The sequence below is a fragment of the Verruconis gallopava genome (assembly GCF_000836295.1).
Source record: "Verruconis gallopava strain CBS 43764 unplaced genomic scaffold supercont1.15, whole genome shotgun sequence".
Taxonomy (NCBI): Eukaryota; Fungi; Ascomycota; class Dothideomycetes; order Venturiales; family Sympoventuriaceae; genus Verruconis; species Verruconis gallopava.
Genome location: NW_015622151.1, coordinates 346099 through 366372, shown reverse-complemented (window position 1 = coordinate 366372; position 20274 = coordinate 346099). Strand labels below are relative to the sequence as shown.

Here is a 20274-nt window from a genome sequence, read left to right as displayed (position 1 = left end):
TCGCTGCTCTCACCGCCGTTTTGCCTCCATCCGAGTTTCGCCTGCTGGTCCAGCCTCAACCACGGCACCTTAGTCTGTCGTTCTCAGCCGCATCATGTGACCCTTATGCTTCCGCTTGCGGCCAAGAGACGGCCTTGCGCACAAGGCTGAAGGATTCTATGGACTGTCTGTTTCGCTTATTTACCAAGAACCATCCGGTTCCGACTCGCAAAACGCTGTTTAAAGTTGATTCAAAGCTCGTCTGGTCTGCTGCGAAACGTCTGGAAAGCCAAGCTGCCACATTGACGTGTGTGTGCGACCACGGCGCTGTCAGTTACGCAGCATCCAACTCCAGGCGCCGATATGCTGTCTTTCTCACTTGCATGACGTGTCCTGAGAGCAGAAGCGTGACATGTACGACACATCCCCTCGATGTTGAGTTCTTGTGCCTCCTGAAGGAAGTCGTGTCTTAGTCTGCTTTTATAATCAGGCGAGGATAGCGTTAACTTTCGCTGAGATTGCGTTGTGCGATCTTAAACAGAAACTAAGCAAGGAGCTGCATGATTCTCTAAGTAGGCACTTCAAATGATTGCGACTTAATGATATATCTCATGGGTCATCCCAGAACTGTATGAAGCAGAAGCTTACCGTGTTTTCCACCTCCAAAGAAGAATGCGCTAACAAGAATCACGTGCGTCCACTCCACGGAGTGCTTCGTAGTTTACTGACAACATCAACTCAAATTTTGCGAAATCGGTCAGCGCTTCGATCTAGCTCGCCTTTCTCGCACACGAAAATTGACATGGCGAAGTGCATTTTAGCCATTTGAGTATAATTTTGCCACATTCTTTGACACCCGTTCAGTGCCCAGCTCCGCAAAGCCAATAGCTCGGCACGAACGTGACCAGGCGAGTCAGGTACCGCAACCAATGAGATCATGCATCACAGTGCTCATCACAGGTCAGAACCTGCAGGGCAGCTCCAACGCCAACCAAACGTTGGCCCGAGTGGTTTCTCCTGGACAAGCCATGCACGAACGATGCTTCCAGTAGCTGACTTGCTGACATCTCGTGGTTGTGAAGTTCCAAACTTCCCCCGGTTCGCTCTCTTGCTTTGATGTATCACCTACGCTGATATGGTAGCTTCTGCTACTCCTTGCAGTCCATTTGCTCCCGCAGCTTACGCGTCCAGTTTTTGAGAGCGCATTGTTTGCTCTGTTCCTGCATGCGAAATTCCTATTTGTCGCGAACAACGTGATCGATCTCCGTGAAGCTCCCTTGTTCATAACCGCAAGCATTCCGGATTGCCGGGGGAGCACTAGAAGAGGAGCGGCGCCTACAGTGCATAACGATCACTGTTCTGGCTTTTATATCATGCCACTAAAGCCCTGAACATCATAACTTTGAAAGAGCGAGAATGTATTCAGGAGGGTACACGAGCGGGCGCTCGCCGCTAAGCATAAATACGAGTAATGCAGAAGCAACGCCCCAAGGAAGAGATAATCGGCGATTTTCGTACACGGAAACCCCAATTGATGCACAACCTCCGGCGATTTTTGGCAGAGCGCAGAACTTCAATCCGGAGCAGGAGACACTGCATGAGGTCGTCACGCCTATAGATGCGACAGGAGTTGACGAAAATCACGTCCAAAACAGCTCTTCTCCAATGTCAGGACCGTACACAATTCCTCCCTCGGCGAGTATGAGCGCAATAGCTCAACACCAACTGGCAGTCCCGCAACAGACGAGCTCACCATACGGCGTGCCAGAGCCAGAACGCCCGCATCCAGCATTCTCTATTCCTGTCATGACACAGGGCATGCAGGCAGAGACGACGTCTCCGCGACAGCAACCTCGACAACCTTCGCAAGCAGCAGCATACCAGACACAACATTCGCATGCTTTTCAACCGCAGGTCCATAACAATCCTGACGCACAAGTCCGACAACGTGACTCTGCTGTACCAATAAGCACCGAGAACGACGAACGCTACAAGCTACAACTCTCCACAAAGTCATTTCCCGTCCAATCAGACCATGTTCAGGTCCCTTACTCTCCGCATTGCCTCACTTCTCCAACACACCTTGTCTTCACTCCAGATGCCCCTTCCGGCCCTAACGGTATGGTACCGGAGATGCATCAGCCGGGTCAAATCACGCACCCGAACATGCAGAACTTGAGCAGCTCAGTGAGCGACAAGAGCCCCTTCATCCATTCTCTGTGTGAGTGCAACACCGACGTGTGCACTTGTTTGACCGGCCTGTTCTTCCCGTGTATCTTGGACAGTAAAACCGCATACAGATTGGAGAGGAGGTCTGAGAAGAAGGACCCAACAGATTTGCTAGGGTTCTCGAACTGCAACTGCAGATGCGGACTTATGGCTGTCTTTGGTCTTTGTGGGTTGTGCTGTACGTTCACCTTTTTGCTTACATGTGCTCGTTCAGTTTATAATACGAAACGCCAGGCATCTTCCCTCTTACGCTCCGAGCGCGTATTCGCCACGTATATAAGCTACAGGGAAGTTTCACACGTGATGTTCGCGACTCGTGCTGCTGCTGCTGTCTTTGTGTGGCGATTCAAAACGAGCGTGAGGTTAGAGATAGAGAAAATCGGATACGACAGAATGCAGGGCCGACAATGCAGTACCCCAGTGACAGCATTCGGATGACATATACACCAGGTGCGAGATGAGTCAAAAAATGCTTCCCAAGCATTCTAGAGGCATTTGAACTTCTCAATACGTTATACGTGTGAGAAGCGTAACCGCCTGCAGCTTATGATGGCACACAAGATATTCTATGATACCCCTAACTTTGTTCAAACAAAACAAATTTATGCTTACATGACGATTGCGCGCTTCTACTTTTGAGAACTTAGCATACTCTACTGCTTTCCAACCCTGGCATTTTGGACGTTACATTAAGCTCGCAAATTTGTAGCTGCATTTCCCACATTATTTTCCGCTGCCGAAGGTGGTTTTACCCCTGGACTCTTCACCCGCAACTCCGAAATTCGATGAGTTGGAAAGAATATTGGGATGTAAAAGACGACTTGATCGTGCGGATTGAGGTTGTTCATGATTATTCGAATCTTGCGTGACAGTGCTGGCACGTCAGCAATCCTCAACGTCACAGTAGCATGGCCCAATTCTTCATTAACTAGCACGAGCTGATTTGGGAGCTTGTCGCGAGTGGACCTTCGTCTGAACGCGGACGCATAAAGAAAAGGAAAGCATTGCGATCGTCGTCTTGGCCCTTGGCCTTCAGCCTTGTTTGGTGTACATTATCGCTTCTGGTGTTTGCTGGTCACAGCGGGAACGGCAGGAAATCTTCAGCGCAGCGTACGAGGCAAGCCAAACGTCCCATTGAAAGAACGGTCGAAGAGCACCGAGAAGATTCCCGTGCCTCGACGCAGCAACAACATCGCGAACATGATTGCTTGCTTGCTTAGACCGAGCGTCAAAGCTTCGTGTCAGACCACGTTTTAGCAGAACTTTTTTCTCCCTGTCGCGACAAACGTTTCCGCACGAATTCAAGGCGAGCCAGCCGCAGCGTGATTTTATCTTGCATTCACTTGCTTACATAGATGCGATGCCAGGTTCGAGAGGATATCGCTTGAAACTCCACGCTTTGGTTGATGTGAATGCGAAAGCAGAGAATTTGACGGATAGCAGGTTCTGGCCTGTCCCGACGTCAGGTCTATTTCTACATCTAACATCCATATCAAAAGGCTCTTTTTAGCTACCCAAACGTCTTTGTTACGATGATACCCGTTATCCCTTCCTCATTGAGTGTGCTAGGCGGTGTTGAGTCCTCGATATACGTGACATGTTCATCGCGCTTTCCCGTAGAAGCGCGGTGGCATTCGCTCCAGACCTTTGGAGCCGTAGATTGCAGCTCAACGTCGACGTCGGCGTCAGAAGTACCCATTCTTCCATAGCTCGACCGTGCCTTCGACTTGTCGTGGACCATGCTGCCAAGTGTATTGCGCCCGTTCCCACTCGTACCCGTTGCACGTGTGCGACTGAAAGAGTATTCACCGATGAGTCGTGGCGCGAAGTGACGAATGAAAAGACGAATGGAGGGTATGGAGCAGCAGATGATGACAAGATTGGCTTCGACGCCGGCCCAAATGCTTGGGATAGCCACAGCCCATGGTTGATCGACGGATGTTAGCGTGGGCAGCAAAGTGGTCAAGCGAACCTAGACAGTAGGTTAGAGGCAGACAACCATGATCCTAGCATGCAAACTTACGATGCTAGTAATACAGGTGCTTTCGTCAATCAGCAACGTATTCTTTTACAAAGAAATGGGAAATAGACTTACAGGGATCCAACGATGAAGATAAAAACCAAGCCGATCTTCTGGATGAACGGCATCTGCAGCTTCCAAACGATGGGAATGGGTATAATGAGGAGAAGCAAATCCGTAACAATGTTGGTGACAGCAGTAACAATGTAGACCGCGCCTCGATTTATGCAAGATCCTTCTGTTATTGTGACATCCCATGTTTTTGCAATTGGGTGACACGGAAAAATGAGTGCAAATATGTTGGCGATGCTGTAACAAGTGATGAAGCCCATGACCGCCACACTCACAACTCTTAGCCAGCGCAGATGTGACATGCGGTAGTAAAAGAGCAAGAGGGAATACTTGGCAAAAGTCAGGCACGGCACCTGACGATCAGACCGGTTAGTTGTATCGTTGGCAGCGTGGACGGAGCGGACAAACATAGAGAGAGGCTGAAGCTACTGTAATCTATTCAAGGATTAGCAACCGTCGACAGGATCGATTTGTGACGAGAACTTACGGCAGCGAATCTATTGTAGGTCGAGATAGGCATCTCCCAAGCATGAACCTGTTCAAGTTGTTAGAGCCATGCCAAAAGGTACACAATCGTTCGGAGTAGCTTCCACGGCGCAGACAACATATGGAGACCACAGCGCTTAAACTCGTAAAGTCTGTACCGAAGTTTGTGAACATACCATGCAAGTCTTGGTCGCCCAGCAATCTGATGGTGTGTTAGTTATTTTTGAATATTTCAACCTCGGAAGGTTGGTCGAAGAGGCCGGAGCATACTGAAGAGCAAAGCTTGTGTACATATGCTGAAGAACTGGAACGGGTCAGTTCCACTGTCTTGTGATGTATCCATCCATTCGGCCTACAAATGATATCGTTATGCACCCTGTATATCCAAGTCAGTCTCACGAGGCATGTACGTTGCGAAAGTGGAATCACGTACAGTCCTCAGCATTAAAATCCTTCACAATACGCACTTTTGTGTATACACGCATGAAATAGAAGAATGTTGCCAGAACAAGACCAATCGATGTGATCCAGAAACAGCCAGGAACTGCTTTTCTTTGTGGGTCGTCAAAGTTGACCACATATCCGGACGGAGCAGGGATCAGGGCGACCAACGTAGAAGTAGGAGAAGAGGCCATTTTCAACGAAGAAAGAAGATCATTCGAGTAACAGAACAACAAGGTCTATGAGATCGGGGTCAGGGTCGGGTGACCCTAACTATTATCAGGAAGAGAGAAGGTCGAGAGCATAACGTCAAATCAGACCTTGGGGGGGTGGAGGCAAGAGGACATTCATTTAATGTCTATCGAAAGATTGGCGGCTCCTCTGCAAATTTACGACTCGAATGCGAGAGTGAACTCGAGGATCAGAAGATCTAAACCAAACGCGGGGAAGTGGGCCATTAGTTAGGACAACACGAGTCACGCTAGCTGGGGCATCCGGAGTAACATTTCCAAGCCTTTTCTCTCGCGCAAATAGCTTACTTTGTCTTGCCAAGGAGTCGAGCTTACGCTTAAATCAGGAGGGAAGAAGCAAGCAGTAACCCTTATGAACGACGCAGACACCGTTTGGAACAATGCGCTTGTAGTCTTGTACGGCGCGGTGCGACGTCGGTACACGCGCGTCGATGAGCTTCGTCCCCAACTACAGAAATACAGCGGCCGTCCTACGATGGGGAGCAAAGTCTTTTTCAAAGGGGCAATCATAAGTATCAGGGTCCTAAACAAAACCTTCCGCTGCTGCATATTCCGAAAGAGGCGCGGCAGGATTCGCTAGCGGAAGCAGGACAAATTACTGGACCCAATGAAACGGCATCATTGTTCAAACAAATGTTTCCTTGGCCAAGGCTCAGCGGGAGAGAACCTATTCGCTGTTGAAATCGAACGCGAGGGTTTCCCGTCGTTCCGCCGGAGGATCTAAGGTGCGCCTTTGGGCGCCCAGCTGGGGCCAACAACGTAGAAACTAACGTCGTTAGTCTAGAATTTCGGTGGTGCCCATAGAGAGAAATAAATCATGCGGGGAAAAGGGTCATCGAGGAATGCAAAGAAACGCACTCAATGCAGTGGACAGGGAGAAGATAATACAGTAGGAAACACCTGCACGTCATGTACATACATGCGGAACTTCCAGGGCTTTTATCTTTGTGTCCTGTCTGACGCTTTGCACAACTCGGGTCTCGGAATGAGACAGCGTTGAGTGCCTGACGATAGCCTCTTTTTTTTATGCCACAAATTTGAACGCACAGATGGCTGTGGCACGAAAGAACAACATGCACGACAATATTGCGCAAGTCAAGACGGCAAACGTAGATCCTTGGGCTGACGCTGATGAAGCTTTGTGGGCAGAGAGGAAACACGGAACGTGGCTTTTGAGGCGGAAAGCTGAAGGAGGATACGATCAGCTTTTCTTCGCTTCTAACCAAAACAAGAGCCACAATACTTGGTCGAGTCGTCGACGTCGGCATCGACTTCAGCCATCATCTTTGTCATGACCGCTTGAACAAACGCTGCGTCCTCTTAACGTGGTTATGTCCGCGTACGGCTCAGGGGCTTCTCATCAAGGTCGATCTGCTGCTGGCAGCTGCATGGTCCCTATATAAGAAGTCCAGCTGATTAAACACCAACGAACAATAAGCACGATGCAGACTTCACCATCGACGGCGAGCGAGAATTTAACTATGTGAAAGTGGGTGGTGACTGGTGATACTCACCTGATTCCATCACTGATCAAGCAGCTGTGGCGCATGAGCTGTGGCCGTGCTCTCCGCGTCCGCATTCGGAGGATGAGCATAAATTTCCAATTCCTCACCGTTGAGTCAGTGAGTTGTACACAACGTCCTCTCATTGTTGCCACTTGTCTACCAGGCTCTCTTTCCTGAGGAGTCTACTGTACAGCTTTGCAACATTCTTATCGTTGTCTGCTATCTGTCAGCAATGTCTACGTTCGGCCAATTGCTGCGTGTGACAACGTACGGCGAAAGCCATTGTCCCAGCGTGGGATGTATCATTGACAACTTTCCCCCCGGTATTCCCATATCGGTGGAGATTCTCCAGCCACAAGTAAGAGGCCAGCGGTGGCGTCAAGCAAGTATGGCAATTTACACCCAGATGTAGGTCTCCCGCCGTCGGCCGGGCCAGAGCTCAATTTCAACCCCCCGGAACGAATCTGATCTTGTGGAAATTCAATCCGGCGTTGAAGGCGGATTGACGCTCGGCACCCCGATAGCGTTGAGAGTCAAGAATCTAGACCAGCGTCCTAAGGACTACCATGGAAACATGAAGCAGTTTCCCCGGCCGAGTCATGCCGACTTTACGTATCTAGAGAAGTACGGTATCAAAGCTGCGTCAGGCGGTGGCCGTTCGAGTGCGCGAGAAACCGTAGGACGGGTGCTTGCCGGCTCCCTCTGTGATCACTATCTAAAACTTACTCACGGGATCGAAATCGTTGCATGGGTTTCGTCCGTCGGAACCAAGCATCTTTTCACCCCTACGCCAGGTCAGCACTGGTGGTTTTATCCTGTTCAAGAACTCGTTCTTACCTAACCAATCACCAGAATACCCTTTTGTGTCGAGCAACCCGAAGTTTCTTCGGCTGCTTGAGACCGTCACTCGTGAAGATGTCGACAAATCGCCAGTTCGATGCCCAGACCTCGAAGTCGCTGCCGAGATGGAGAAGTACATTGGCGAATTCCGAGATCAGCAGGACAGCATCGGTGGCACGATCACCTGCGTTATCCGGAACTGCCCTACTGGACTTGGCGAACCCGCCTTTTCAGTACGTAAATTGGGTTGCATACGGCGTATGGTCAAGCTCACCGCGCTTAGAAACTGGAGGCCACTCTGGCCCAGGCGATGCTCAGCATTCCTGCGACGAAAGGATTTGAATTTGGGTACGCACGTAGCCTCTTAGACCTCTTGATTCTATTTTGCATCTTTTCTTGGTCGCGAAACGGATTTTCTTTTCTCGCTGATGGTGATTTGCAGATCAGGGTTTGAAGGAACGCAGATCCCAGGCTCGCAACACAATGACATGTTTGCGATGCGGCCGTCTGGTTCGGACTCAAGCAAGCCAAAGCTTACGACGGTGACGAACAATAGCGGTGGTATCCAGGGCGGCATCACGAACGGCAGCCCTATCTATTTCCGCGTTGCCTTCAAGTCCCCAGCTACGATTGGCAAGTCGCAGACGACGGTCACGTACACGGGCGAGGACGGTATCTTGGAGAACAAGGGCCGCCACGATCCCTGCGTCGTGAACAGGGCCGTCCCAATCGTCGAGTCAATGGCGGCTCTGTGTATCATGGACGCGTTACTGATACAGAAAGCAAGGACGGCGGCTCGCTTCCATCCGACAGGCTAGGCAAATCTTCGTTGCTCGACCACCATTCAGAGAACGGACGGCACGTTTTACTGTGCTTCGTCCTTCCTCTTGTACTTGTAGCAAAAAAAAAGGCATAGACGAGCGTTCGCGTGGTAGATGCCGGTGATCCCACCCTTTTGTGATGCGACGCTCTCGACGTGATTTCTTGGAGGTTTGCAGGGCATCTCTCCCCCTCTTTGCTCGTCCTAGCTTCGTATGTCATCACGTTCTGTACTTTGTATGCCGGGCGAAGGGACACGTCTTCACCTTACAATGCACACACTATGACCGGCAACGAGTACTGATCATCTCTCCGATCGGTGTTGAGGGACACCTCGCCAAAGGGTCACGATCACGCATGTAGCCTAAAAATAAGGGACAAACCACGAAATGGACATGTCACGCTGAGAATGTCGTATTGGACGTTGGTATTCAATTTTTTCCTCTCACGATCAGCCAGTGCTCACTCTTAACGCTATGCGAGAGACGATCTTCTTTCCTCCAGCACTGTTTCATGTCGTCCGGTGTTGTCTCGAGAGAACGAATGCAAGGCCACGGTCAGGAAAGGAGTATGCTACCTCGTGAATTCATCAAGTCGTGTGCATGGTTCTATAGTTTCCATTCCTCCAAAGTAGGTTCATCGCACCGCTTGCATCTCCTATTCTGTTCGACCCACCGACGGTTGAGCCTCGCGAGGCGGTCCAGCTGCCAGTCTCCGCGAGGCCTCCGGTCTCACCTGCCTGCTTGCGCTGGCACGCTGCCCGCGTGCCTTGAGTGCCGAAGGGCTCTGTCCAAAGCCGCTGAGAGGTCTCCGCGACACGTCCCGTAGAAGCTTCAAACGCCGTTGGCGAAGCTAGTTCCATACACGCACGCACGCACGCACGCACGCACGCACACAGCCTCGCGTGCAGGGCGAAAGGAGGCCATTCGTCTATGCCTCAAGATAAAAAAGGACGAAGATCCTCGCACGGCGACGGGAGTGCTCAGTCGTCCACGTCGATGGTGACGACCTTCTCGAGCTCCTTCCTGACGGCCATCACGCCGTCGCGGACGACTTTCTCTGGGATCCTCAGGTCGCTGGTGCCGACTGCGTTGGTGGTGTTGGCGTTTGCTGCAGCGGCGTCTCCTTCTCCGTTCTGCACAGCGCCGTTGGCCGAGCCCTCCTTGCCCGTCGTCACGGCGGCCATGACCTTCTTGAGGATCTGCTGGTAGTTTGTGCACTCGCCGCTGCGCACGAGACGCTGGATGTAAGCTCGCAGCTCGGTGGTCCAGCCGGCCTCGGCGAGCGACTGGGCGAGCACCTTTTCGATGGCCGGGATCGAGTGCGCTTCCAGGAGCGCAGTCGACAGGGTGTCGTGTAGCTGGGGGGGCATTGGCGTCGTGGACGGCAGGTTGCGTGGGAGGGACGAAGTGCGCACCTTTGTCGTGTCTGACATGGATGTCTGCGTTGGCGGGCTGCGGTCCGCGGATGTGGAGCAGAGTGCTGTCGACAGGAAGATAAAGCGGGGTCAGAGAGCCAACGAGACTGATCGGGTGGGAAGTCGATGAGGCGTGCTGCAGTCGAGTAATGGAGGTTGGATGGAGGGTCTGCGTTTTGAATAATTCGGGTTCCAGATGTCGGATGAGCGTATGAGATTTTGGAAGCGAAGTCGGAACGAGCGAGGCGAGGATGACGGATTGAGTTAGGCGGTTGGTTCCTGGCCTAGCGAGATCTCTCCATCGTCAGCTGTCCGTCGCATGCGATGCGTGGCCCATTCTCCCCCCCCCCCATGGGGATGGATCTGCAGCGACAGCAACAGGAAAGGACGGGATGATCGCCGGCTGTTTTTGGAATTGGCCCAGCCCAAGCCAAGCGGTCAAGGCATAGCAGAGCAAAGCAGAACAAAGCGGCAACCCGTCGAAAGCCAACCGTCAAGAGGCTGGAATCGCGGGAAGATTGTGGCCGGCCAGGTCAAGGCAAGCCAATCCAAAGCGGAGGGACGTATTCTACTACACAGGGCAGGAAAAGGGGAAAAAGAAGAGCGGGAGAAAGGGAAAGGGAAAAGGGCAGAGACATGACGTGTTCCGATTGTGTAGATGTTTGTCTACACGGCTACGATGTCCGCATGTCACCTTGCCAAACCGCAAACGCTGCAATGGAGCTGCGGAGGATCACAGTCCTACTTGTGCTGGAAAGCACGCCACGGCAGCGAACAGCTTTCAATCGGGCGAATGGCGAACGAAGATTGAGAATGCGAGCGGCCTTGCGTGGGCACTTGTCTGCTCTTTTGTTCTTCGTAGCGGGAACGGCGGAGTGGGACAGACGGTTGGATGTAGCAGCCAGCATGGATGAGGAACGAGATGCACAATGGTGCAGTATCTTCGCGATGTGCACACACGTGCATACTGTGGTACACAGGGATATCCGCGTGCAGGAACAGCATGGATAGAATGTACACACACAAAGGGAAAAGAGAGAGAGAGAGAGAGAGAGAGAGATGGTAAAGCGAGTATCCTGCAGAGGACGGGGTGGAGTATGTGCGCACACGCAGCCGTACCGTGCAGACTGCAGCAAACAGCATCGTGCACCGCATGATTGGCGCTGGTGCAACGAATGATCTCAGTTGAACACGCATTCTGATGTACGCGCGCTGTTGACAGCGTCTGCGTCTGCGTCTGCGTCTGCGTCCGCGCCTGCGTCGTCCTCGTCGTCCGATTTTCTGTCGCTCTGCCAGCGGCTTGCGCTGGAGCTCAGGCTGGTGGCTATGCTGCCATCGGTCGGCGAGGCCTCGTTTCTGAGCCCTACTGCCAACGGACCCGTCTGCTCCGTACCGTTTCCCTCCGTCGTTCCGCCATGCGAGGCCAGCAGCCTTGATGCGCGTGTAGTACGTAAGTGGGTTGCGCGAGAACGAGCGGTCTTCCTGTCGGCTGCGCCAGTCGAGCCCACCAGTTGAGCGCTTCGTCGCTCTCGGCGGGTGTGTCCCGCTCGCTCTCTTGAACGGTTCTCCTTTGCTTCTTTCTCCTCCCTTCTTTTTTGTGTTTCTGTTTTCGCGTTTCTCCTACTCGATGGACGCCGCGCTTTTGCCGTGACCTCGTCCCAGAGATCGAGCAGAGCGCCCTGGCTGGCGCATGTGCCAGGCCCCCTCGCCTTCGCCCCCCGTAGCCGCCATCTACGGCGCAGGAACCAGCGACCCCGGCTTCCGCACACGCACGCTCCTTCAGAGGCTTGGGCTAATCATTCTGCGTCTGCACTGGCACGCCGGCGCCGGCGCTACGGCCAGCTCTGCTCGTCTCTCGCTCTCCCCAATCAAGGCCAATCCGAGCCTGGCCCGCTTTGCGCTGGCTGCTGCGCCTGAGAAATCTCGATTCCGGCCGCTCACACGCCGCCCACCAGGCGCTGCTCGCCGTGCACTCGCCCACGTACACCTCCCGCCTTCTGCCCTCACCCGTACCACGCCCTCTCTCTCTCCCACTCGCCCTGGACTGCCCTCTTGCTCTCTCGAGCCAGCCCACTGCCCTCCGTCTGGCCCGGCTCCGCGGCGTGTGTCAGGTCTACAAACTGGAACAAGCTGGACGCCAGGCTTGGAGCTTAGCCTTGAACCATCTGGCCTGCCTCCCGGCCAACCTCGCCCACCGTCAGCCCGAAACCGACGAGGGATCGACCGACGACGACGAGACCGACGCACGGCCTGCAGCCTTCACGCCGTGGGCCGTACAGCCGCCCGTCAACCAGCCCACACTAGACGCCTCCATCCCTTCGCTGCTGTACGATCAACTCAAACTGCACCACCAGCCTGGACGTCCAGGCCCAGTCCACCGCCCGGTCCCATCAACTCGAGACGCACCTCACGTCCACCCCACCCCTCCCCTCCTGCCCCCCGCCACGACCACCAGCAGCAGTTCTGCTCCCCTTGCCCTTTACCCATCGCAAGGCACCGCCAAGAGAGAGCTAGCCCGGTGCACCTGCCCACACACAACCTCTCCTGCCCGCGTACGCTTCCAAAGAGCGCGCATCGAGCTCCCATCCTAGGCTACACGTGCCTAGCGCCGACCCGTCACCCACCACCTCCCTCCTCCGACCGCTAGTGTGTTGAAACCCTTCCGGCACGGCCATGTCCGCCTACAAGGTGACGGGCTACCGCGAGGATTCAGACGCCGACGACGAGTACGAACGAGACTCTGTATTCATGTCTCCCACGCTGCCCCCCGAAGGCTACTCAGCCTCGCCCACAGACTCGGACGGCCAGAGCACCGAACCGACACCGACGACGTACACACATTCGGGCATGGCTGCCTCGCCGCGAGGACTGATCTCCGACTGGTCCGCCGAACAGAGCGCAGATTTTGTGTCGGGCCTGGGATTACCGCAGTACGCGGACAAGTTTGTCGGTAGGTGATACTCCTGTCCGTAGGGTAGCGATGGAAAGGGGAAGAGGACGAAAGGCAGGCTCGGCGTTCTGAACTTGCTAACGACCTATTTTGCAGAGGAGGCCATCACCGGCGACGCCTTGATGGCATTGCTACATTCAGATCTCAAGGAGATGGGCATAACGAGCATCGGCCATCGCCTGACCATCCTTAAAGCTGTCTACGACCTCAAAATCAAACAGCATCTTCCCATAGAACCCGATGACTACGTTCCACTATGTGAGCTTCCCTGCATTCACCATCTTGCATTCTGGACGGAGAACAGAGAACTGACACGATGCCACACCCAGCCGCCGATGCCGAAACACAGGACTCAGCCCCGACCCAAGACGACATTGCCCGTATAATAAACATCATCAAAGACCGCGACGCCGAGCTGCGCACCCTTCGGGAGGAGCTGGTGCGCATCTCGGAGGAAAACCGCAAACTGCGTGAAGACGTCCTGCCCATCATAAAGGACCGCAAGAACAGGTCCGAACCCCTCCCCACGCCCGACGAAGTCCCCGATGTGGCCAAGGGCGGCGCTTCCAGTGGCCTGTCGCGGAAGTATTCTACAAAGCGTCTATTCCTCTCCAACAACAAGCCTAACAATCTTTCGCCCACCAGCATCCAAGAGTCGCGCCTGCAAGATTCGTCCAGCCTCGACCCCTCGGCAGCCGCCGTCGCCGCCACGAACCACCTGACAGCGTCAATGCGCGACGACGCCGCCGGTGGTCGCAGCCCCAACGCAGCCTCGCAGCCCTCGCCTACCTCGCCCGCCTATTCGTCTCTCAACGTACCATCGTCGGGCGGCGCAAAGACCTTCGACCGCTCGGACTCTTACTCGACGTTCTCGACACGCGATAAGGAGGCTACCACTCCATCGACCCTCAACCCGCCCTCTTCGGCACGAGAGAACCCTCAGGTCGAGATCTTCAAGTCGTTCCGTGTCTCCATTGAGGACCCTTGCCACAAGGTGCTACCTGTTGCGCTGAAGAAGTACAACATCACGGCCGACTGGCGGCAGTACGCCTTGTATATCGTGCACGGCGACCAAGAGAGGTGTTTGGGGCTGAACGAGAAACCGCTAATCCTGTTCAAGCAGCTTGATCGCGAAGGCAGAAAGCCCATGTTCATGCTTCGGAAACACGCATCGCCCATGGAAGGCATTTCGAGCACGGTAGGAGAAGGTGGAGCACAAGCCGCGCTGGCGCAGAGAGAAGCCATGCAGGCCAGCGGTGGAGGCAGGAGCATGCAGTTACCTGGCGGTGTGCTGTAAAGGAACGCGTGAGCAAAAGAAATAAAAAACCCAAAAAACCAGGGCTTTCAAAACTACGACTTGAGTGTTTGGATGCTACATCATGATCTGTCATCTTTTGTATCTGGGCGGCTCTACGGGCATATATACCTCATCTTCCTTTTTATGGTTATCTTGTCATCTTGCACATGTCACCTGTAGCGGTCACGGCCTCTTTTGTTCTTGTGGGGACTCAAACAAAAACCTTTTCGGAGGGGTTTTTTTTTCAAGCTTGTGATCCCATTGCGTTGCCGGAGGGCAGTTAGAAAAGGGGAAAGAGAAGGAGGAGGAAAAGGAGACTTTGAGCAGACGATTGGCATGAACAATCCGGTTTTTTGGTGCTCTACGAGTTTGGGAGGGCGCAGGCGCAGGCGAAGTCTTTCGTCGTTTTCCTTCCTTTGGAACTGAGAGCCGAGAGCTTAGTTTAGGCTTGAACCACAGGCTTCGCTGGGCATTATAGGCATGGCACAATCATCAGACGTCACATCTTCAGCACCTGGCAGCGCTCTCTCTCTCTCTCCCCCAAATTTTCCGTGTCGTCTTTTCTTGCACACTTGGATTTGGAATTAGACTGGCTCCCTGCCTGGCTGGCACAGCACCTGGTTTTTTGAGTCTACCACTTTTTTTATCTTTTTTTTTCTTTTTCTTTTTCTTTTGGAACCGCCGACCGGTCGCCTATTTCTTCCTCTCCTCTCGGACAGTCATGTGCGTCTCAGTGCTATCTATAACCACCCAACACCAGCCCAACACCGGCCCCCTTCGTTTCGACTTTCTCAGGGCGCACGTCTTCCCCCCTTTTCCAAGGCCGTCGCTCCGCTCGCAATATCTCCCAAATCGGCATTAAGCCTATCCTGCCTCGCTGCGGCAAGCTGGTGACGCCGTTCTGGAAGTCTGGCGTTCAGCCTTCCCCCTAAAGGATGTGTTGCGCGAGCTGACTGCTTATCCTTTTTCTTTTCCTCCCCCTCCTCCTCCTCACCAACTCGCGGCCGGTCGGGTTCGGCGACCCTGCAAAGAGAAGTGGCGAACTAGGCTACTGGGCGGGCGAGTACGCGAGGCAGAGCGAGAATGCACAAGGAGGGATTAGGGGAACGGAAGGGGAACCGTGGGAGGTGAGGAGAGGCAACAAAATAAAATACGAAAAAAAAAGGCGAGGACGATGTCGTTAAAAAGCATGTTGCATTCTCGATCTGATCATGACTACTTGCAATTGTACGGCACACTTTTCGCTCCTCTACCGTCCTTTGCCCACAGGTCAACATCCTCCCCGTTCAGCTTCCTTTTTCACTTCATTTCTTGTCATGCATCTTTCGTAGGACACATCGCTTCGTCAAACACGACTGCACCAGGGCAGCAGCAAAACGCAGAAAAAAAAAACACAAGAAGAAGTGGGTGCGTTTCAGCGTTCCTTCTCTCTCGCCTCGTCCTCGACGTGCTTGACGACCGACGCAAACTCCTTCTTCACCCAGTCCCAGTACGCGCCCCACGCTCTGGTAAGCTCGGAGCTTTCGTCCGGGAATCTCTTGGCCAGAACGAGACTGACGCGAACGACGTGTCGTTGCTCCTCGGCCAGCCGCTCCATCTCCTGTTTGACCGCGTTCTCCTTTGGCTTTTGAGACAGGATCGTCTTGAACGGGTCGACGAAGTTGTCGAGGCGTGACGCCGTTTCGGACGGGGCGAGCACGATGAGCCGATGGAGGAGGAGAGTGCACAGGTCGCGGATGTCGTGGTCGTCCGCGAGACCCGCCACGACTCTGGAGAAAAGGGTGGGCACGTCGAGGAGGGGGAAGGCGATGTCGAGCAGGGAGTAGATGGTCTCATAGGCGGACTGCGGTCCGATTTAGCACGTGCACAACGTGAGCTGCGGGACGTGAAAGCCCAGTGAACAAACATACCTTGCGGATCTCAAGACCGTCGTCTACCTTGTGCTTGAACGGCCCCATTTGAACCTCGCGGATAAGCTCTGGGCGGATCTGCGTCTCGTTCATGCACAGCGGCAACAGATCGCCCAGGTGCGGCACGATGAGGTTTGGCTTGTGCTGGGCGGCTGAATTGACAGTGGTCATGGCCAGACGGCGGTTCTCCAAGTCCTGCTCATTCAACATGGTCTGTAACATGCCGATGATGATCGGCTCCAGGTTGGAGTCGTAGCTCTCGTCCGTGTCGCTAAACGTGAATCGCAATGCGGAGATAACCATACCACGAACGCTGGCATTTTGGTCTGTAAGGAAGGTCCGCAGTTGCGGCAGGTAAGTCGCCGGGTCCAAGACGGCGAGACGGCCGATACACTCGGCGCCAATGGCGCGATTGTCGTCCACCTGAGAGGCAGCCAGAAGGTTGTTCCACAACTGGGCCGCGAACGGGATGATCTGTGACTCCGTGCCTTCCTGTTGCAGAATCTCACGAATCGAATGTAGGAGCAAATATTGGTTGCCTGCCGGGGTGCCCATGTTCTTGAGGATGGCCTCAAGATACTTTGGGACGTTCCCAGCACCAGCACGACCAAGCGCAACTGCAGCAGCAATTGGGATCTTGTCCGACTTCTCCTGGAAGAAATCAATGAAGAGTTGAGGCTGCAGTGGAGAATCTGAGCCCATGCGCAAGCCAGCCTCTCCTAGCACAGCCAAAGCAAGACACTTACGCTTGTCGTCATGATTACCTTGCGCCTCCTTGATAAAGCTGTCCAGCTTAACACCAACCTTCGGGCCGCCAGCGACAAGAAGGTTGCCGATGACTTTTCCAACCAAATCTGGGTTAGCTTTCATGCTGGTTTGAGACAGCAGTTGACTCATTACGTCCTTGCCGACATCATTTTCCCCGATGCTACGAGTGAGGATGAGTAAGTTGTCGAGAGCTGTGCCACCAACCATGGTGCCAGTAAGCATTGTATCAAAGGCATTGATGAAGTCTTTGTTAACCACAGTCTTAGGATCTCTCTGCGTATATGCGTTAAGGATGAGAAGTGCAGAGCCAATCATATGCAGATCGCCAGTGTGCAAGATTGGAAGCAGGAGGGGAAGAAGTTCTTTGATCGTCTTTGTGTCCAAATGTGCTACGCTGACATTAAGAGATAATTCTTTGAGCGTTTGCAGACTCGAACCCCGAAGGACACGGCTCGCTTTGCGCAGCTGTGCACCAAGCTCGACAGCTACAGCTGCGACCCAGCCTTGAGGATAGTCATTCGGGTCGTGAACCAGAACTGCTACAGTCTCGATGGCACGCACCGATGACAAACGAGTAAGCTCATTCTTTAGTCGTGACAGCAAGAGCTCATAGCCTGTCGCCTTATCGGAGGCGTCAAGCACTTGAGTGAGAGCTGAGCGACCGAGAAGCGTGCCCATGCAGCGGATAGCGAGACGGCGAACTTCGGTGTCCGAGTCTTGCGCAACAATGCGACTGCTGACAGCGTCGTAAATCTTCTTGATGTATGTTTTGTAATTCTGGCCCACGCTGGAGCCGGTTGCTGTGAGGGTCCTCACATATGCCTCCGCTGCTTCTAGAGCAGCAACAGAAACTTTCGTGTATTTATCGTTCACGGCACTGACGATTGCCTGCACGATTTTCTCAAGATACGGAGACAAGACTTGTGACTGATGAGCTTGTGCTATAGCACGTAGGAAGTGAAGTGCTTCAATACGGTATGTGTTCGCAGACGCAACGTGGGAACCTGTCGTGGTGCTCGCTGAACCAGATGTCTTGACAGCATCCAGGACTGGATCAAGCGTTTGGTCCAAGTAACCATTGAGTCGACCCTGCAGCGCTTCCGACAAATCCTTCATCAGAGAAATGGAGGCTTGTTTTGTTGGCAACGGTTGGGTCTTAAGAAGCTGGGAAACGCCTTTCACAATCTCAGGGCTCAACCTCTCCAGGCTTGCTCTTGCACTATCTGGAGGAGGTGTAAGGACTCGTGTCTCTTGGATTTGCGCCATTGTTTGGTAGTCCATGGCGCTGACGTTGCTGCTTCCTCGGCGCCTCTTGCGACTAGACGGAAGTGCACTGTGTGAGGGACTGTCGAGGAAGGAAGAGGTAGTTCTTACACCCCGACCTCCGGTGATCCTGATTAGCCGTGCCAGTGCCGTTAGGACTTCCACCCGAACAGTCTCTTCGCGTTCCTTGAATCGTGAAACTAGTGCTGGCGCGATTTGAGCGTACAGGATTCCGTTATCGAGCAAATCGCCGTTGCTCCGTGTCTCAATGAATACATCTGCAACCTTTGCTGCACATCTACGGACCTTCCAGCTCGTGTCATCTTCATCATCTGCGCCAGCCTCTTCTTCGAAATCTTCATCGCCACCGAAAGTGTCATCCTCCTCAGCGTCCTCTTCCATCTCCTCGTCATCATCTGCAAGGTTTGGGTCATATTTGAGGAAGCGAAGAATAACTTCAATAGATTCTTGCGTGTAGATTTTCATGTCGTCCACACAACAGCTTAGGAAGGCTTCAAGTGCAATCAAGGCAGCCTCGCGGACATCGTCAGCCTCAGGATCGCGCTCCTCAGTCTCTTCCAGAGCAGCAAGATCATCATCGATCTCCTTTTGACTTAATGCGGAAAGAACGAATGGGGTGATGAATTTTAGATATTTTCCGAACTTTGTGGGTATGGATCTCGCCAATGAGCCAAATAAACCAATGTAAAGCTTCCGTTTGCTCTTGGTAAGGTGCGGATCACGAAGGAGCTCAATAATACGCGTTGCAAATTGCGACAAAGCATTGTCTGAGAGGTTTGACGCAAGAGTCGCAATAGCTGTTACTGCCTTCTTCTTGAGCACAGACGTCGTTCGCTCGTGCTGCAGGATCTCAAGTGAGATTTTGACGAGAGCGTTGACTTCAGACTCCTGAAGCATAGGGCCATAGCAGCGAGCAACTTCAGTGAGCACGTCTATAGCGTTGCTGTCTGTCCCATTTTCCATATCTTCTTGGAGCATCCCTTTCGGTGGTTTCGGCAGATCCTTGCGCTGTGGAGGGATGACCATGTAACCCACAAGGCGAGGGATCAGAGCACAGCTGACAGCAGAGTATGCATCTTGGACAGGCTTTGAGCGTGGTACTCCTGGACTTGGCCGCGGCAAGCTCACGACAATGGAGCGGAGAGCCAAGGCTGGAATTGAGTTATCGACAGCATCGCCAATCTTCAACGTGGAAATCTTATCGATCATGGGGCAAAGAATCTGATCGGCGGAGACTTTGTTCACAAAGGGACCCAGGCATTTGATGGCCATATTCTGAACCTCGCCGTTATTATCGTTCAAGGCGTGAAGCAGGCCATCGACGGTTTTTGCGCTGACATGGACATCGTGAACCAGCAAACTCGGAGGCCCCGCGGTGAGAAGCTGATGTAGGTCGTTCAAGCCCATATAACGTAAGTCTGGATCATCCTCGTAGAGCTTTGGCAGCAAAGCGGCAACATTGTGAGATGTCGCACTCGCAGGCGCAGGAGTCCCGGCCATAGTTGGGCTTCTGAAGCTGTGGCCCTCTGGTCAAAAGGCGGAGACGATGGCAGGCACTTTGTAGGAAGTAGGTCCCGTGTAAATGATCAGAAAATCAGTGACAATGACAGCGCTGACCAGTGCGAAGCTTTCAAAGTAATCAATTTTTGAAAAGGGAATATCGTTTGCAGCGGACACGGGATTTATGAGCTGTGAGGTGGGCGGCGAGGTACGTGAAGCGCTTCTCTGCCTGGTTGAAATCCAAGGCTGCACTTCCCCACAGCGAGCGTTGAACAAGCCTATTGAAGAGTCAAGAAGCACGTTCAGCCGCGGACTCTTGAAAAAGGAAAATCCTTGGTATTCTTTCGTACCAAACGCAAGAAGCTCCGTCCACAAGCGTTCCGAAGCTGTCAAGGTGAAAGCTGGTACGAAAAGCGCTTAGTGCAGCATGAGCTGTCACGTGACTCTGGCGTCGGCTTCTGCTCCTCAGCTTCTGCTGCTCCGAAGTCCGGCGAACGTGCGCGGTC

The 20274-nt window shown here is 53.4% G+C and overlaps 6 protein-coding genes across 8 annotated transcripts; 3 read left to right on the top strand and 3 right to left on the bottom strand.

Moving 5' to 3' along the window:
- Nucleotides 1-964: 964 nt before the first annotated feature.
- PV09_05099 (uncharacterized protein) lies at nt 965-2827 on the top strand. The gene is made up of 2 exons (XM_016358566.1): nt 965-2386; nt 2443-2827. The coding sequence occupies exons 1-2, from the start codon at nt 1396-1398 to the stop codon at nt 2667-2669; spliced, it is 1218 nt and encodes a 405-aa protein (XP_016213667.1). The 5' UTR covers nt 965-1395; the 3' UTR covers nt 2670-2827.
- Nucleotides 2828-3603: 776 nt separating this feature from the next.
- Nucleotides 3604-6938, bottom strand: PV09_05098 (uncharacterized protein). The gene is made up of 11 exons (XM_016358565.1): nt 6722-6938; nt 6398-6663; nt 5220-6244; nt 5143-5162; nt 5057-5090; nt 4963-4988; nt 4788-4835; nt 4709-4735; nt 4304-4653; nt 4232-4250; nt 3604-4180 (listed from the first exon to the last, which is right to left on the bottom strand). Exons 3-11 carry the CDS (start codon nt 5419-5421, stop codon nt 3719-3721), a joined length of 1188 nt encoding a protein of 395 aa, XP_016213666.1. The 5' UTR covers nt 5422-6244; nt 6398-6663; nt 6722-6938; the 3' UTR covers nt 3604-3718.
- A 160-nt stretch (nt 6939-7098) lies between these two features.
- Nucleotides 7099-9065, top strand: PV09_05097 (chorismate synthase). The gene is made up of 5 exons (XM_016358564.1): nt 7099-7341; nt 7396-7777; nt 7836-8056; nt 8107-8171; nt 8266-9065. The coding sequence occupies exons 1-5, from the start codon at nt 7216-7218 to the stop codon at nt 8639-8641; spliced, it is 1170 nt and encodes a 389-aa protein (XP_016213665.1). The 5' UTR covers nt 7099-7215; the 3' UTR covers nt 8642-9065.
- PV09_05096 lies at nt 9054-10393 on the bottom strand. 2 transcript variants are annotated; one of them, XM_016358563.1, is made up of 2 exons: nt 10060-10393; nt 9054-10002 (listed from the first exon to the last, which is right to left on the bottom strand). In XM_016358563.1, the coding sequence occupies exons 1-2, from the start codon at nt 10075-10077 to the stop codon at nt 9625-9627; spliced, it is 396 nt and encodes a 131-aa protein (XP_016213664.1). In that variant the 5' UTR covers nt 10078-10393; the 3' UTR covers nt 9054-9624. The 2 variants fall into 2 exon arrangements, with proteins under 2 accessions (XP_016213664.1, XP_016213663.1); XM_016358562.1 differs by having other exon boundaries at nt 9054-10393.
- A 1463-nt stretch (nt 10394-11856) lies between these two features.
- Nucleotides 11857-14941, top strand: PV09_05095. Of its 2 annotated transcripts, XM_016358561.1 has the most exons (4): nt 11857-13009; nt 13106-13267; nt 13339-13519; nt 13655-14941. In XM_016358561.1, the coding sequence occupies exons 1-4, from the start codon at nt 12733-12735 to the stop codon at nt 14304-14306; spliced, it is 1272 nt and encodes a 423-aa protein (XP_016213662.1). In that variant the 5' UTR covers nt 11857-12732; the 3' UTR covers nt 14307-14941. The 2 variants fall into 2 exon arrangements, with proteins under 2 accessions (XP_016213662.1, XP_016213661.1); XM_016358560.1 differs by having other exon boundaries at nt 13339-14941.
- Nucleotides 14942-15481: 540 nt separating this feature from the next.
- Nucleotides 15482-20139, bottom strand: PV09_05094 (uncharacterized protein). The gene is made up of 2 exons (XM_016358559.1): nt 16217-20139; nt 15482-16149 (listed from the first exon to the last, which is right to left on the bottom strand). Exons 1-2 carry the CDS (start codon nt 19766-19768, stop codon nt 15721-15723), a joined length of 3981 nt encoding a protein of 1326 aa, XP_016213660.1. The 5' UTR covers nt 19769-20139; the 3' UTR covers nt 15482-15720.
- Nucleotides 20140-20274: the final 135 nt, after the last annotated feature.